The sequence below is a fragment of the Tupaia chinensis genome, unplaced genomic scaffold, assembly GCF_000334495.1.
Source record: "Tupaia chinensis unplaced genomic scaffold, TupChi_1.0 Scaffold146395_1, whole genome shotgun sequence".
NCBI lineage: Eukaryota > Metazoa > Chordata > Mammalia > Scandentia > Tupaiidae > Tupaia > Tupaia belangeri.
The window spans coordinates 458,788-476,646 of NW_006206250.1; the positions used below are offsets into that span (position 1 = coordinate 458,788).

General features: G+C 36.3%; 1 protein-coding gene across 2 annotated transcripts in view; it reads right to left on the reverse strand.

The window, feature by feature from the left end:
• GPM6A (glycoprotein M6A) overlaps nucleotides 1–17,859 on the reverse strand; it is a 369,760-nt gene that overhangs the window by 37,020 nt on the left and 314,881 nt on the right. For both annotated transcript variants that reach the window (XM_006168908.3, XM_006168907.3), the window contains exon 2: nucleotides 17,029–17,221. In XM_006168908.3, coding sequence (XP_006168970.1) covers nucleotides 17,029–17,221 — 193 coding nt within the window. The remainder of the gene's footprint in view (nucleotides 1–17,028; nucleotides 17,222–17,859) is intronic.

A 17,859-nucleotide genomic window follows, 5' to 3' on the forward strand; every position in this document is an offset into this window, starting at 1 on the left:
TCCCATAGCTCTGTAGCTACAAAATGAATGTTCAGTAGAATTATGAAAAACAATGACCACATTTGTAAATTAAGATTCTATTTGCATTTCCATGCTTTTAAAGCATTCATTTCATACTTATTCTCAAAATATTTATAATCATAAGTGTAGCCCAGAGTTCAACAATACTCTATTACAATTTATTGTTTGTTATATATTGCCATACCAGTGAACATTTTATACTTAATGCAGTCAGAGTTGTAAAAATACCAGTGCAATGCAGGTATACAAATAACACCAAATCACACAAAATGTACTTAACCTAAGAAATAGGTCATGTATAATATTGGGTTGTCGGGAAAGTCATGATGCATTTTTGCAAAGAAAAACATAGAAAAATACATCGTGACTTTCCTGAGACCTACTATTTGGAATGTATTGGGACCAGCAGTTAGCGTAATGGCTATGTCGCTGGACTCCCACATAGTCAACTGCGGTTCGAGTCCTGGACCCGGTGGCTTAAAACTCATGCCAGGCGCGTGTACATGCGTGCCCAAGATCCCAAGAGGAGAATGGAGGAGAAGGGACTGCAGCATGGCCATCCCCCCTGGGGGGTGATTTCTCGCTTTCTGTCTCTCTGTCTCTCTCTGTCTGTCTGGTGAGCGCACGCACCCTATAGCGTAAACCTCTCTAAAAAAAAAAAAAAGGGAATGTATTAACTATATGCATTTCTTATGATAGAAGCCATGACATTCTAATCTGAAAGTTAGTATAGCACCAATATTTAGAACCTCTCAATGCGAAACATTTTTAGGATTTTGGAGTAAGTTCATTTAAATATACAACACTTTTTGTTTTGTTTTGATTTTCTTTTTCGTAATTTTGCTACAGGGTGTGTGTGCTCTCCAAAGAGACATGAGAGACAAACATAAGGAATGAGACATCACCCCCTAGGAGGGGGTGACCTTGCTGCAGTCTCTGCTCCATTCTCCTCTTAGGATATTTGGCACACATGCATGCCTGCACACACACCTAATGTGTTCTTAAGCCACTGAGTCCAGGACTCAAACCACATACTCAGTTATGTTGGATCTAACCACTTTAACCACTATGCCACCTGCTGGCTCTGCACCACTTTTAATAAGCCTACCAATTTTCCTCAGATTCAATTTCCTCAGAATAAGGATTTTAATAATTTTATCTAGCATATTTTTAAAAAATTTTTGATTCCTACTAGAATATGTTTCATGAAGATAAGGATTTTTATCGTTATATTAACTGTGTGCTATATCTCTGCCTAGAATGGTATCTTACGGTGCTTATTAAATATTTATAAAGTAGAAACCAGCAGATGTCATAGTGGTTATGTCACTGGACTCCCACATAGTTGACCATGGTTCAAATTCCAGACCCAGAGGTTGAAAATTCATGCTGGGGATGCTGGTAGGTGGCATGGTGGTTAAAGGCACTGGACTCCCTCATAGCTGACAAGTTTGAGTCCCAAACCTTGCAGATTGTTTTCTCTCTCTCTCTCTCTCTCGCTCTCGCTCTTGCTCTCTCTCTCTCTACCTCCCTCCCTCTCTGGTCAAATTTACTTAAATAAATAAATAAAGTTAAAATAAAATAATTCTTTAAAAAAAATCACACTAAGCGCATGTGCATGTGTGCCCCCATATCCCAAGAGGACACTGGAGGAGAAAGGATTGTAGCATGCCCATCCTCTCTGGAGGGCAATTTCTCACTTTCTGTTGTCTCTCTGTCTTTCCGGCAAGTACACGCACCCTATAGCAGAAGTATCTCTTAAAATAAAAAGAAAAAATATGAAGTGGGGCCAGCAGGTGATGTGGTGGTTGAGGTGCTGAACTCCATCACTGACAACAGTTCAAGACCCAGACCTGATTACTTGCCTTCTCACTCTCTCTCTCACTTTGTCTCTCTGTCTCTCTCTGGTGAGCACATGTGTACAGGTTAAAAGATAATAATGATGGGGACCTGCAGTTAGCATAATGGCTATGTCACTGGACTCCCATGTAGTAAACCGCAGTTGGAGTCCTGGACCCAGTGGCTTAAACTCATGCCAGGCGCGTGTGCGTGCGTGCCCAAGATCCCGAGAGGAGAATAGAGGAAAAGGAATTGTGGCGTGGCCAGCTCCCTGGGGAGTGATTTCTTACTTTCTGTCTCTCTGTCTCTCTCTGTCTTTCTGGGGAGTGCACATGCCCCATAGCAAAAACCTCTAAAAAAAAAAAAAACAAAAAATAAAGATAATAATGATAAATGAAATTGAGTGGCTAATTCTTTTAAAAAAATTATGGAGTGAAAAAGAAAGTAATTATTAATTTGTGTTTAGTAATCACAAAAGGGCCATTGAATGATGGCATGACTATAGCTTATGTAAGGACTTAATGTGCATGTCTCCCTCCGTGTTATTCCAGCTCTGACACCCTCATATCAGAAAGAGCAAAAACACATATCATCACGGTTTTTCATGAGCAAATGTAACTTCCAAATCTCACAGAGAGTATTCAAAATCATACCATGCCAAATAGAACTTACCTATTTGAAAAAATAAATATAAAAATAATAAATTTCACATATAAACTTTCATTTAAATAAAAATAGAGAAAATCCTCTTTTAAATATAATTTTCTTAGAAAATAATTTATATTTGAATTCTGTGAATAAATTTAAGTATCTCTCATTATTTCCTTTCTCAAACTTAGTTACATACATTTCTTTTGAGTTTTAAACTTAACTCATCGAGTTATTTAAATAAATTTCAGAGTATGATTGCCTTATTCTCACCAGTGAAATTTTGAGATCAGCTTTATCATCCAGTATAATCTGGATGGTTTTCAATTTGCTTAAATAATATAGCTCAAATGAAAGCATTTGTTGTTCTATTTTTTTGTAAATAAGAGTACTTTGTGAACTAAAAACTCTTTAATGTGTGAAGAATGAACACATTTCTACTATGATGAGTTTCATTTTCATTGGATAATTACAGTTTAGGCTATCTGCAACATAAGTTTGCTCTGAAATGTAATACTATGTTCTGTCATGTTAGGGTAATGAGAGGATTTGACATCTTCCTCCCTCTTCAATAAATATTCTCTCTCTCTCTCTCTCTCTCTTTTTAGAGAGAATTTTGCTATAGGCGTGTGTGCCCACTGGAGAGAAAGAGACAGAGAAAAACCAAGAAATCACCCCTCCAAGGCGTAGCCACACCACTAACCCTTCTCCTCCATTCTCCTCTTGGGATTTTGGGCACACATGAGTTATAGGCTGCCATGTTCAGGACTCAAACCATGATCTACTTGTGGGAGTCCAGTGATATAACCATTACATCATCTTCTGGTCCCCACTCTCTTTACTTTTCTAATCTACTAATACATCAGCAAAAAAGGCAAAGGAATTTGTCAACATAATACATATGTAAAATAGGAGACTGTTTTCCTTGGGAGTTCTTGTATGAGTAGAATAAATAATTATGATTAGAGATAAAGGAAGAATAGAACTTTAAGGCATGTAACTAGAAGAAATGGTAAACAAGATATATGGGAAAAATATGGCCCAATAAAGGAATATTGTTCAGTGATCTTCCAGTTTTAATATAAAATCAACTACTAAGTAATTCATTTTAATCTCTAAAATGAAATAATTGCTCCAGAAAGCTTCTCTCATCACTCTATCCCTAAAGATTTTACTGACAATTAAGCCAAAGCTGTATATTCTAGAACTGAAGTTCACCATGTGGAGGCATTCAATTAGTATTTTAAATTATCATCCCAATTCATACAGACACATTCATAGACACACTCACACACATGATCTCATACCAGTCTCAGCAATAACATGGAAAATCTGGAAGAGAATTGTCAATTGTAGTAGGAAAAGGAGGAAGAATCAAAGAATCTTCTAGAAATAGGAGTTGATTGACTTAAAAGAGGGCTCATAGTATGCGAAGAGATCTATGTACTAGCAGCTCAAGGTCTGTTTTTGTTTCCATAACACCATTTATAAAAAAAATTGATTTTTAAATTTTTCATGTTTTTTAATACCTCTGTTATTAAAATCATGAGAGACAGAATCTCCAGACCATTCACAGTGCAAGCCTTCTTCCTCCATTTATCCATCGGTCAGGATTTATGCATGGCCTTTCTGTTTTTTTAAAAGAGAGATTTTTGCTATAGGGTGCGTGCACTCACTGGAGAGATAGAGACAGAGGGAAAGAAAGTGAGAAATAACCCCCAACACCGCAATCCCTTCTTCATTCTCCTCTTTAAATTTTGGGCACACATGCACATGTGCAGGGTGTGAATTTTAAGCCACTGGGTCTGGGACTCAAACTGCGGTCGACCACAAGAGAGTCCAGTGATGTAAACATGATGCTATCTGTTAGTCACAACCCCTGGTGTGTTTTCAAAGCTGCCAGGGCCAGGTCTTGAACCCTGGTTGACCATGTGAGATCTGACTTTCTTTACACAGTGGCTAACACCTGTGCTACAGGGCCGACCCAGAAAATTGCTTTTCATTTAACATTTTCGAGCTTGATTTTTATTCTTTCTTGTCATGAATTAAAGTATGAGTAGAGGAGATAAGATAGCATTGATGATGGAGAAATGCTGTGACTTTGTAAAAACATGCAAATGAAGAAATAGAAAACTTAGTCATGCTGCTGGAGATCTAGATGCTCTGGAAGCTGTGACCATATTTTACAAGGATGCCTATTATAGCATAAATGAATTTGCCGCCTATAAGAAATAAGAGAAGAGCGTAGTGAAGTTCAGTGTTGCAGAGCAGTTCAGTGCCTGACTTTCACGGCCTGAAAATCTAAATATTGCACAATTCTATTTGTGAAGGGCAATGAGGCAGATGATGTGAATTGCATAAGCCTGTCATGCCTGCAGAAGAATCTGAGGGTTTCAACTTATAGATCTAACCTGACATCATGAACACTTTGAAGTTCCATGGGCTTTTATGTAAAAATTTTAGGTTAAAATGACATATTTAGAAACTTTTAAATTTTTATTTGTAAGTAATTTCAAATTTACAAAAGAGTTGAAAAAATGAATAGTACAGAGAATAACTGTATAAACTTTATCTATCTTACAACTTTCTACTTCATTTTTTTGTTGTTGTTGTTTTTCTTGCCTTCTGATTAATTATATGTGGACATAGAGAAATTTTCCACAGTACAGTTATTGACCTCAGGAAATATAACATTGATAGAGTACTTATGTCAAATTTATTATTTGTGTTCCAATTATATCAGCAGACTCAGTGATGAACTTTATGATTTTTTTTACCTCCCTGATATGGGATTATGTCTAGGAATAGGTATTTTACCTATTTGTCATGTCTCTTTCGTCCTTATTTAAATGTAGAACACTCTATAACCTTTCTTTGTCTTTGTGATATCAATTTTCTTAAGGAATACAATCCTACTCTTCCCTTTTATCCCTAAGAATTATCTTATTTAACTTTATTTATCATTAATACTACTATTATTATTATTATCCAGTTTAATCAGAGGGAGATAGAGATAAAAAGAGGGGGAAAATGAGAAAGCAAGCCACCAGGTCCAGGACTTGAACATGGTCAATCATGTGGGAGTCTAACACCTTTAACCACCATGTCATTTGCCAGCCCCTATTCCCCTTTTAAGTACAACATTTTTCATTCAAGGTTTGTTGATCCTAGGTTGCTCTTTGCCATGTTTTGAATAAGTCCTCCCAGAATCCATTTAATGACATTTGGTTGTGACAGGATTAAGAGGGTGAAAACGTAATACAACTATGGGATCAAGATGCTGGGACTTTAGAAGTAATTAGGATTAAACTCTTCAGGGTAAGGTCCCCACATGTAGATGCACAAATGCATACATAAATGCACATATATCCACATATTGTGTACACACATATTTTAGATATCTTAAATTCATAAATCCCTATGAGGTTCTTTATTACCTTCTTCCATTCCATATTTGTGTATCTTCTTTAATGAGAATCTTGGTAATCAAGAACATTGACATGCTTGTTCTGTTGTTCAATTCCATCATAAATCTAAAATTATTTCATAACGTTTCATCCATATTGTTAGAAAAGTCAAACTTAATTTTAAAAAGTTCAAGGCTGCACTATAGCTTACTGATTCAGAAAGCTGAATTCTACATGGTGGTCTGAAATTTGAGTCCCAGCCTTGGAGGCTTAAAAAATACTCCAGACGCATTCCTATGCATGCCCAAATTCTGACAGGATGGAAAAATGGCTTCTAGAGCTTCATTCCCATGATTCTTTGGCTGGTGGACTTTCTTCAATCTTCAAAGCCAGCAGGTTGCTCCTTGTTTTAGTAGTTTGCTCTGGTTAAATATCTGTCCGCTTCTCACTTACAAGGACACTTGTGTTTGGATTTAAGGCCCATTGGGATAGTATAGGAGAATTTCCCCACCTTAAGTTCCAGAACTTAATCACAACTACAATGTCTCTTTTGGTATAGTAGGTAATATAAACAGGTTAGTAGGACCAGAATATGGATAAATTTGAAGGCAATCATTCAGCCTACCATAGCTGTATATTTTATTAAAACTGCATGTTAATTTCTTGGCATTCAGATATTCTTACATAAAGATTTCTTTTAACAATCTTAATTTGGATATACCCTAATGTTACATTTTAAAATCCACTTCAAAAGTTTTAAATTATAGTAAAGCTGACATCATCTTGATGACTCAATTCCATCAACTTTAGTAGTAAAAATGATATTTTATCAATATATGAAACTTAGTTGAAAAAAGAACTTACATTTATATAGGAAAATTAAACTTTTGGTAGCTATATAAATATGAGTTATTATCAATGATGTGTCAATAAGATGCATTAATATTCCTCTTATGATGAATTCACTGATTATGTGTCCATGCTAGGATCAAATAGAGAATGGTAAGTTTTACTTTACTTCACTACTTTGCTTCCAAAATGACAGTCCTACTCCTTTTTTATTTTTTATTTTTTGGAGAGGTTTTTGGTATAGTGTGCATGCACTTACCAGAAAGACGGAGAGAGACAGAGAGACAGAAAGTGAGAAATCACCCCCGGGGGGGATGGCCATGCTGCAATCCCTTCTCCATTCTCTTCTCGGGATCTTGGGCATGCATGCACATGCGCCTGGTGTGAGTTTAAGTCACCGGGTCCAGGACTCAAACTGTAATTAACTACATGGGAGTCCAATGACATAGCCATTATACCATCTGCTGGTTGCCATTATCCTACTTCTGAAAGGATTAATGTAAATACTTTACTTGTCTAAATGTGAATTTTCAAATTTGACGTTTAAATGCCCAACTACCTAACTGAATATAAAAATGGTATATTGTCATCGTAGAAAAAATTAAACAAAACAGGGCTTGTTCTGTAGCCCAGTGGTTGAAGGAGTGAACTCCCACATGGTTGATTTCTGCCCAAATATCTTGAAGAATGTACTAGGTGCATGTGAACACTTCCCTAAAAATCCCAACAGGATGGAGATATGGAGTAGAATTTACCATGACATGACCGTGAACCATGGGGAGTGCTTTCTCTCTCTCTCTCTCTCTCTCTCCGTCTGTCTCTTTCTTCATCTGGTGCACACATACACCCTCTGGCAATTAAGGAAAAAAAAGACAAAACAAAAAAAAGATTATTCTTATCCTTCCATATAAATTTTATACAAAGTTATGATTATATTCTGCCTTGCAAACTTTCTTTTTAGTTAATATATAATGAATATTTTTAATTGCTATTTATTTTTTAAAGATTATGGCATTTTTCTATCAGTTAAAGAAATATTTTACCAATTCCCTACTGTAGCTCAGTTGTAGAAAAATAATCCCCAGAAATGGTCTACATTCTAATCCCCAGAACCTGTAAACAAGTTGCCTTATATAACAAAAGAGATTTTACTGATGTGATTAAATTACTAACTCTGAGACCGGGAGATTTCTCTGGAACATCTGGGGGGCCCAGTGTAATCACATGGGCCCTTAAACATGAGAGAGGCAGGGTCAAATTCAGAGAGATGGGGAGGATGCCACGTTGCTGGCTTTGAAGATGGAAGGAGACCATGAGCCAAGGGGTGCAGGTGGCCTGTAGAAGCTGGAACAAGCAGGGCAAAGATTCTCCCATTGAGCCTCCAGATGGAACACAAGTCTGCCAACACCTTGATTTCAGCCTGTTCATCAAGACCCTTTCACAGTTCTGATCTCTAGAACTGTAAGATAAGAAATTTTTGTTTTAAGTAATTACATTTGTGGTAATTTGTTTAACAGCAACAACAGGAAGCTAATGCATCACTGTTACAATTGGCAAAGAAATGATGATTTTCAATGATCTTCATTCACAGTCTAGATTGTTTCCCTGGATTAAATTCCTAGAAGAATTGAGATACATATGATTGCAATGGTATCTAGAAAGGCTGGGTTAAAATAATAATATGTTGATAAGGAATAAGAGGGCCTGTTCTCTGTTTCCTAAGACTAGGTTTTAAATGAAGAACGGATAAGTCAACAAAACATTCTCATAAAAATTGGCAAACTATAAAAACAGGTATACTGATAAAAATACCAAACACTAATAGTTTAAAATATATATCCATCCTCCTTAGTAAACTAAGAAAAGTAATCTAAAATGACACTTATTTTTTGCCTACCTCTTTATTAAAAAAAATCCTAAATTATAATACCTGAAATAATACCATGATAAATATAATAAATGAAATTTTTTCTTTTTTTTTTTTTTTCTTTGCACTTGTACTCACCAGAGACATACAGAGAGACAGCGAGAGGAGAAAGCACCCCCTATGGAAAATGGTCCCGTAATGTCTCCTCCTCCATCTCTTCCTCCTTTTGGGTTGTTGGGCACGCAGACACACATGAGCTCAGAGTGTCTGTCAAGCCACCAGGTTTGACAGCAGCTGATCATGTAGGATCCAACTGCCTTAACCTCCAGGCCACAGAACCGGCTCAAAATATATTTTTTTTAAGTATGTTATTTTTTTCTCCCATGAGCAAAAGAAATAGCAAGAAAGAGATAACAAGTAAAATAGGTAATCCTGTAAGGTCTTCACACTACAATCACTCTCAACTTCAGCCAGCTGCTAATTATGGGATATGCGTTTGCTTGGTGTGCTCAGGGCAGTCTCCAGACAAAAATCTAGAAACATCCCATGTAGGTCAGCCTCTCAGAGCATTACATTACTGCTGAACACCATTAAGCCCCTAGAATCTTAATTTATATTTTTCTCTAGCTTTTACAAATTAGCTTGCTTATAAATTTTAATTTTTAATCCACCTGAAAGATTTTTGGTAAAATTATGGAGTAGAAACATAGTTTTTATGTACCTACAGCTAATTACTTACATGTACTTGGTATTTTTTACTCACTATTTTTTTTCTATTTGATATATTTTCCTAATCTGAGGTGCATGGCACTTTGCTCAGCTATCTTTATATGTCAGTGCTTTGGAATGAGAAACTTATATTTCTCTCCTATGTAATCTAAACTTCAGATCAGTTGCTGGCACATAGTGTAACCCAAAATTTTTTGCTAAATGAATGAAATCATTAAAAAAGATAAACAAACAAAAGGTTAACCTGAAACATATATCTATGTATTTGAAAATAAGAATACTATAAGTATAGCAAATTCAAGGATTTTGAAAATTGGATTGTCAGAAAAGTCATGATGTATTATTTTCTGTTTGTCCATGCAAAAATGCAGCATGACTTTTCTGATAACCCAATATATTCCCATAGTTAATATTCACAATAACCCAATTAGTATAATTGACTCTATTACTAAGATAGATGTTCTTAAATAAACAAAACCAAACTGAATTATTGTTTGTAAGTCTCTCAGAACTGGAAGTTTATCACTTGCCTTATCTGAATGCCTTCATTAACAGGCAGATCATTGGGAACCAGCAGTTAGCGTAATGGCTATGTCGCTGGACTCCCACGTACTCGACCGTGGTTCGCATCCCGGACCCGGTGGCTTAAAAGTCATGCCAGGCGCGTGTGCATGTGTGCCCAAGATCCCGAGAGGAGAATGGAGGAGAAGGGATTGTGGCGTGACCATCCCCCCTTGGGGGTGATATCTCACTTTCTGTCTCTATATCTCTCTCTGGCGAGTGCACGCACCCTATAGTGAAAACCTCTCTCAAAAGCCCACCCCCCAAATGGAAAACCCCTCCCAAAAAAAAAAAAAAAAAAAAAAAGGCAGATCATTAAATTCCAAGGCAGTCTGTGTACCTTTTTTTTTATTTCTTGTTTTTGATTTTGTTCTTTGTTTTTGTTAGAAAAATGTTTTGCTATAGGACACGTGTGCTCACCAGAGAGACACAAAAAGACAGAAAGTAAGAAATCACTCCCTGGGGAAACTGGCTATACCACACTCCTTTTCTTCTATTCTCCTCTTGGAATTTGGGGCATGCATGCACATGTGCTCTGCGTGAGTTCCAAGCCGCTGGACCTGGGACTTGAACTGCAGTCTACTATGTGGGAGTTCAATGACATAACCATCATGCCATCTTTTGGTCTTGAAAAGTGAAGATTTTTAACAGAAAAAAATTATGCCTCGTGCCAGAAAGACATGTGATTGGGCAGCTATTAGGGGATAGCTGCCCTGGGAATGGGGTTAGGTGTTACTTTATTTAGGTTTTGCCATACGGAACCTGCGTTCACCAGAGAGTGAAAGAGAGAGAAAGTGAGAAATCACCTCTCAAGGGAAAAGGTCATGCCATAATCCCTTCTCCTTCATTCTCCTCCTGGGATTTTGGGCATGCATGCACATGTGCCCAGCGCAATTTTCAACCCACCAAGTGTGGGACTCTAACTACTGTCAACCATATAGGAGTCCCTAGGTTTAACCACTATGTCACCTGCTGGTCCCAGGTTACTTTTATTGTAGGGTCTTGTCATGAATATTTAGGAGAGGAGATCTATCATTGTAGCCAGCTACTTTGTATGAATTCACAGGCTTTAGTCTGTGCTTGTATACATCTCAAGTAAGGGATCTGATTACCTGATTATGCATGACCATCATGGACTTTAAAGGTATGAGCATCTGGCCTTTGGGAATTTCTCTATACTGGGCATGGGCAGTACAGGTGCTATTGCACAGTACTGGAGACTATGGAAATTCTCTGGGTTTGCAACCGGGGTCTACCTGAATACATTGGGTATGCGCTATGACTCTGGCAGGCTGCTGAGATAGAGGGAGAATCCTGGCATGAAGGCCCTGTTGAGGTTGTCTCTTTCTCCCTTTCTTCCTCTCATTAAATAATAAACTATTTTTTTAATTTAACATTAAATTATCAACTAATTTTATACTCCTAAAAACCTTAGGAAGTCAGCAGCATCATCATATGTCTTTTTTTTCCATGAGGAACTGAGGTAGAGAGGTTAAGTAACTTGTCCAGGGTAAGATAGCTAGAAAGGGACAGAGCTAACATGGAACATACCCTGGGAGTCTGACTCCAGAATCTTATCTACCACACTGTATGATATCTCTAGTTAAATTCCTCACGGTTTACCTATTTGGTGGTGGTATTATTGCATATTAATACTTTTTTTCTTAAACACTCATTTAAGGGGTATTATTCTGGATGAAATATATTCTAATGAAACTCATCCTATTTGATTATCATTTCAGAAGTCTGGAATTCAGTAGATTTTCTAACATAAGTTCTATCACTTAAAGTACATTTGGCTCTCCAAGACCAGTCAATAATCTCATATCAATATTATTTTCTCTGATCTTAACACATAAGCAGAAAACTTCAGCAATCTGGTTTAATTCCCAACACCTTGGGTTAGGACAGATAGTTGCCACTCTGCTATGATTTCTGTCAGCGTATAAAGCCTTGTTTTGTCTTGCCATGAATTCATGGTTCTTTTCCATTCTTTCACACATTAAGCTATTGGAAACTATTTCCTATTTTATGAACTTCCAAAAATAAACATAAATTACAGGCAAACTTAGAGAGTTACACATAAACTTAAAGTTAGTTAAGAGCAGGGGGACCAGCAGTTAGCGTAATGGCTATGTCACTGGACTACCACGTAGTTGACCATGGTTTGTGTCCTGGACCTGGCGGCTTAAAACTCATGCCGGGTGCATGTGTGTGCGTGCCCAAGATCCCGAGAGGAGAATGGAGGAGAAGGGATTGCGGCGTGGCCATCCCCCCTTGGGGATGATTTCTCGCTTTCTGTCTCTCTGTCTCTCTCTGTCTGGCAAGTGCATGTGCCCTATAGCAAAAAAAAAAAAAAAAAAAGGAAAGAAAGTTAAGAGTAAAAACCAATTTATTTTATCTGAGCTTATTGCCTGCTTTTGTTCAGGTAAATAAAAACTAATTTTTATATGTGGATGAAATATTAAATAATTCATTGTGTGATGAACTCAGTTTTTGACGTATTGACCCAAAATCATACTCAGGATATTGAAAGTAAAAGTACATTCACACTGGAAATCACTGGTACCAGATCCTAGACTCTCACTATAATTTGTCAAAAGACAAATATCATCTCTATCTAATAAATCATAGGAAAGTATATTTATGAGTAAGGCTGCTCCTTGCTCCGTTCTCAGAGGAGTTATGAGAAGCCAAATCACTAAGTAAAATTAGTGATTTGGATTGTTTCATGATATCTAATTTTATAACCCTTCTCTGTATTTATTGTCCTATATGAACTACATTGCAGAAGCAAAATACCTGCCTTGCTTCTTGCTCACTTTGTCAAATAAAACTTATAGAGTACAGTAACAACACTTTGTCAATACAATCTCAGAAAAGCAAGTCTAAACTACAAATCAGAACAATTTTCTCATCACATAGCAGAAAGTGCAGAGCAGTGAGCTGTTTTCAGTACAGAGTGGTCCTCAATGGCTATGCTAAATACAGAAGTTGTCCTTAGAGTGCAATAATATCCCCTAACAGGAGCAGTGTGTTAAATTACATTTTTTTTTAAAAGATTTTTGCCATAGGGTGTGTGTGCTTGCTAGAGAAGGCAGGAAGAGAGAAGGAAAGTGAGAAATCACCCCTCTGGTGACATGTCTATGCCACAATTCCTGCTCCATTCTCCCCTAAGATTTTGAACACCCACACACATGTGCCCAGCATATTTTTCAAGCTGCCATGTCCAGCACTCAAACCATGGAGCCCACCATGTAGGATCCAGTGCCTTAAACTCCGTGCCACCTACTGGCTTGGTTACATACTTCTTATCACAGCAATTTGGAGCCAACAAATGACCTGGACTTGAGGAACTAAACTGACACATTAAAGGATGAAAAGCTACCAAGTAGATGAGAGATAGATACTAAAACTTATTTCAATAAGTCACAAAATGTTTGAGAAATTTATTCTTTTCTCTCTCTGTGGAATATGAATACATAAATAATCTGATGGGTGACATTGGCTGATTTGAGGAGGATGACAGTATTTATTATAGAACCACACCTGAAATACAGATTACATAAGAATGGAACTTATTTGCAAATTCATCTATGATAAATATGTTTTGCATGCTGGACAGAAGATTAGTAAAACAGAATATCATAATTCGGCTTGCTTGCTCTTCATATGTATCTCTATAGATTTCAAGATACTGACCATGTTGGAAAATGTAAGTGTATTTTAGAGGAGGAAAAAACAAGGAGAGAGAGAGAGAGAAGAGTTTGCATGGTTCCTAAGATAATAATAGATTAACCCCTCACATCCTGAGGCTCACAGATGGAAGATTCAGGGCTTGGATAATTGCTTTTTAGTTCACATATCCAGTAAAGAGGCTTCTTTTTCTTTACAAATACATGATGTAGAAATGATTGATTTGGCTGAATTAAGCATGAAAACAATGAAAGAAGGAAATAAGATCCTATAAATTGGCCAACTCTTTCTCCATAGTCATTCACTTCAAACATTCTTTCACAAATGTATTATAGTTGCTTCCTAAGGGAGATGCGTAGACTGCAAGCAGCTCATTAGGTTCACTCCCCTCTGCCTTCTATTTCCTTGTTTCACACATCCTCTTTTGCCCCTTCATCTTTTCTATCCCTCTAATAACTCTATAAGGCAGCCCTGCACAGAATAAACTTTATCTCCTTTAAATGTTTTCATAATTTTTGAATTTATCAGTTGGCACAAATCACATTGAGAAGTGTGTAGTACATATTTTCCCTCTGTATTTTCTTCAACTGTCTGTTGGCAGGGAGATTCTTGATCCATTTGTTAGCTCCACTGAACCTCCATAAGGAATTTTAGTCTTTTAATATATGGAAGGAGAGATTATTTGCTTTTATTCCAATCAAAATAGATTTTTTCCTAGTCCCAAAATGCAACATTGGTGCCATGTTTAATTTCTATATAACAGATGAAAGGTAAAAGTACCAAATTAATCATACAATCTCTGTTCTCTCTTCTAAGCACTTCCCACAGTACTTTCAGAGCTTTAGTCGAGGTCTGTGATAAATTAAAATTTGTTTAAATATCAAACAAATATCTTAACAGTTGGTTGCTGTTAGATGTACATAAGCATTTCATGTTATTTATTAGGCTTATGAAGTCTTACAAACTTTTGCTTCTACAACAAAATTCAGCAATTTGGATGTAGTCTAAATATAATGAATCTGTAGATTTTTAAGGACATCTGTGGTAGCTTAAAATAATGCACAGTGAGAACATATTTTGTCCAGGGTAGGCTGAGATAAAACTAAAATGAAAATGTCAGTTTTATCACATTAAAATATATCCATGCAATCATTTACTTAAGGTTCTCTGCAAACTAACCTGCAATAAACCAAAACATTTTCAGAAAATTGTATTTCAAATAATGACTATCACTTATACTTTCTCAAGAATTTATTTATGCTATTTGAATCTAAGATGTTGATGGCTATTGAATTTTGGCTTTATATGAATGTATTTAATTTGATGGAGATCAATCGTCTACTATAGGCTTATTAAATTAAAATATTTAATTTAATGGACAATGCTAATTTTTTAGAACTAGTTTATAAAATAAGGTCACACTAGGAAATATGCAACCTTCAACTTGCTATTAATTCCTCACTTCCATTGTTTCCATTTGTTAGTGACCTTGGTGAAGCTCTAACTTGATACTTCAGAACTAGGGACTATTTTTGCAATAATTTGAGTTAACTGATTAATCAAACCAGGTAATCAAATCTCCTCTTCTGATCACCATGAATGTGTAGGAGAGGATTGTCTCAATTTCACAATACTTTATTAGATTTCTTATGTCCTCATCTGTCTCTAAGTTTTATGTGTCCGTATACCTTATGTATACAGAAATATTTCAGCTTTCCTTTTACTTAAAATTCTTCTTTAGACTCTGTCCAATGGTAATATTTCTTTGTTCTTGCCATATTATATATTATTAAATAGAAACAGGCTACTCTGTTCTCATTTTATTTTCATGAGAAATTGGAAACCTTAATGAATAAAATAAGAAAAGCAGTTTATGAGAAATACATTGAGGACCGCAGATGGCATAATGGTTACATCACTGGACTCCCACACAGTCGACTGCAGTTCAAGTCCTGGACCCCAACGGCTTAAAACTCACTCTGTGTGTGTGTGTGTGTGTGTGTGTGTGTGCACGTGTGTGTGTGTTTGTGCCCAAAATTCCAAGAAGAGAATGAAGGAGAAGGGATTGTAGTCTGGCCATCCCCCTCAGGGGGTGATTTGTTGCCTTCTATCTCTCTGTCTCTCTCTCTCTGGCCAGCACAGGTGCCCTATGGCAAAAATCTCTCTAAAAAAAAGAAAAATGCTTTGTTCAAGAAAGTTCATCTTGTTGCTGATGGAGTACAAAAAAAGTTAACAATGTGTTCTTGACATTGTAGTTGAAGAATAGTTGTCTTCAACCTAGAAAGTTGTCCAAGTCTTGTCTTAGATTAGGGTTTTAGGTTGCAATTACATCAGGACAACAGGAATTGCCCTGTGTACATCAGAATTGTGCTCCACCACTTTCAGATAGACTTGTAAGAGTAAAAGCAAATCTAGCTTACTCATGCAGATAATGACTAAGATTTGTAAGTCTAAAGTTATCATATTTCAGAAAATGTATTAAAATATTTTATTTTATTTAGAGCAATAAAATAAAGGAACATGAAAAACATTACAAAAACATAGTATCAAGAAACATAATAAAGACAAGAAGTTGTAAGGGTAACAAAACCATTTAAGGGTTCAGCGAACAGAATGTTTACTGTAGAGTGGGATTTAAAAAAACCATAATAAATATTATGTTTTTGGTGGGCATGAAGTCACTGAATAGAGTTTCTGAATGGGCAACTTATTTGGACATAAATTATTCTCTAATTTGATCTCTTTGTATTATTATGCATTAAGAGACTGAAATGAACAGCAAACTTTCACTTCTAGAGTTAACTTTCTAAAAATTATTCTTTGAATATAATCAAAATGTAGTGATTCCAGGAGTTTACATTTTATAGGAGAAAAGCATATTTTGTGTTGTTCAATATTTTTTTGGAGTTATCATTTTACAGAAGACAACACTAACCTTTTACAATGTTTGTGTCATTCCTGTGAGGCAATGAAAGTAAGATAAAATCATACACCTGAGTTACTTTTTTAAAAAGATACAAGTACCAATGGAGTTTTGATGACTTTCCTAGGATGAGCAGCAGAGTCCAGATATACACCTAGCTCTGTTCACTAGTCTCTAGTCTGTTCAGTTAGAACTGCTTCAGCTCTTATTTGAAAAATAAGAGAAATGCACATAGCCTACTTAGAGGTAACTAAATCTTAGCTGAAACCTTACAATAAGACCATTGATTCGATCCACATAACCTGGTTTCTGATCCTGTGCAAAGTGCCTTGTGTTGGTTATAAAGCTCATCACTTTTCTGAATCATATGTATGCTAAGACTATTTTTTTCATATATAACATCACCTATTTCTATACATCTATTTATACAACACATAGTAATATAAACTTATACACTCAAATTAAGAAGCAATAGCAGAGTGACCTACATGGTAAAAACATCCAGCGTATCTCCAGCGGTTCTTGCCATCTCAAAATAGGTTTGCAGAATGTTGACAGTTCCAGAAAGCGCTTCATGACCGCAGCCACAGAACAGGGCAACACCCGCATAGAGCAGAATGGTGGCAATCAGGGAAGCATAGGGTATGCCACCCAGGCATTTGATACAGCACTCAAAACACCCTGTAGGAAAGCCACAGGAAAACAGTTAGACATATGTTAATTGTTATTCATCTAATTAAACTTTTTCCCCCCTAACTTCAGCACTTTGGGAAAATATCTGCACTTAGACATATCAGGTCAAACATATAAATCAAACCCTAGGGTGCCTTGGAGGGTATAAAGATCAGATTCCTTAATTATAAACCCATTCTCCACAGACAGGAAAATGTTTATTACTGCGGATGGCTTCCTCTTCCACCTTCCCAGTCAGGATGTCCTAAAGTAATTCACCTTTGCAATACATGCATATACATTATTCCATCTTTAATTTACTGCTCTGAAATTTCCTATGCTTAAGTTCTAATTAAAATGAAATTTATTCTTTTGAACCTCCTGTATCTGTGTTTTTCAAACAATGAGTTGCAGTCTGTTAGTTCACTGTGAATTCAGTTTAATGATCTCTGACCAGCAAATTTTAGGAGTTGAAGAGAACAGACTAGATGATATCTGAATGAATTGCATGCAGTAAAGGATATTCTTTGTGACTCTTCTGAATTGATAATTATACAGGTTATATGTGTAGTGATTCATAGTGCAAAATTCAGTTCTTTTAATTAATTCATTCATTTTCTCTATGAAAAAGAGACAGAGAAAGGAAA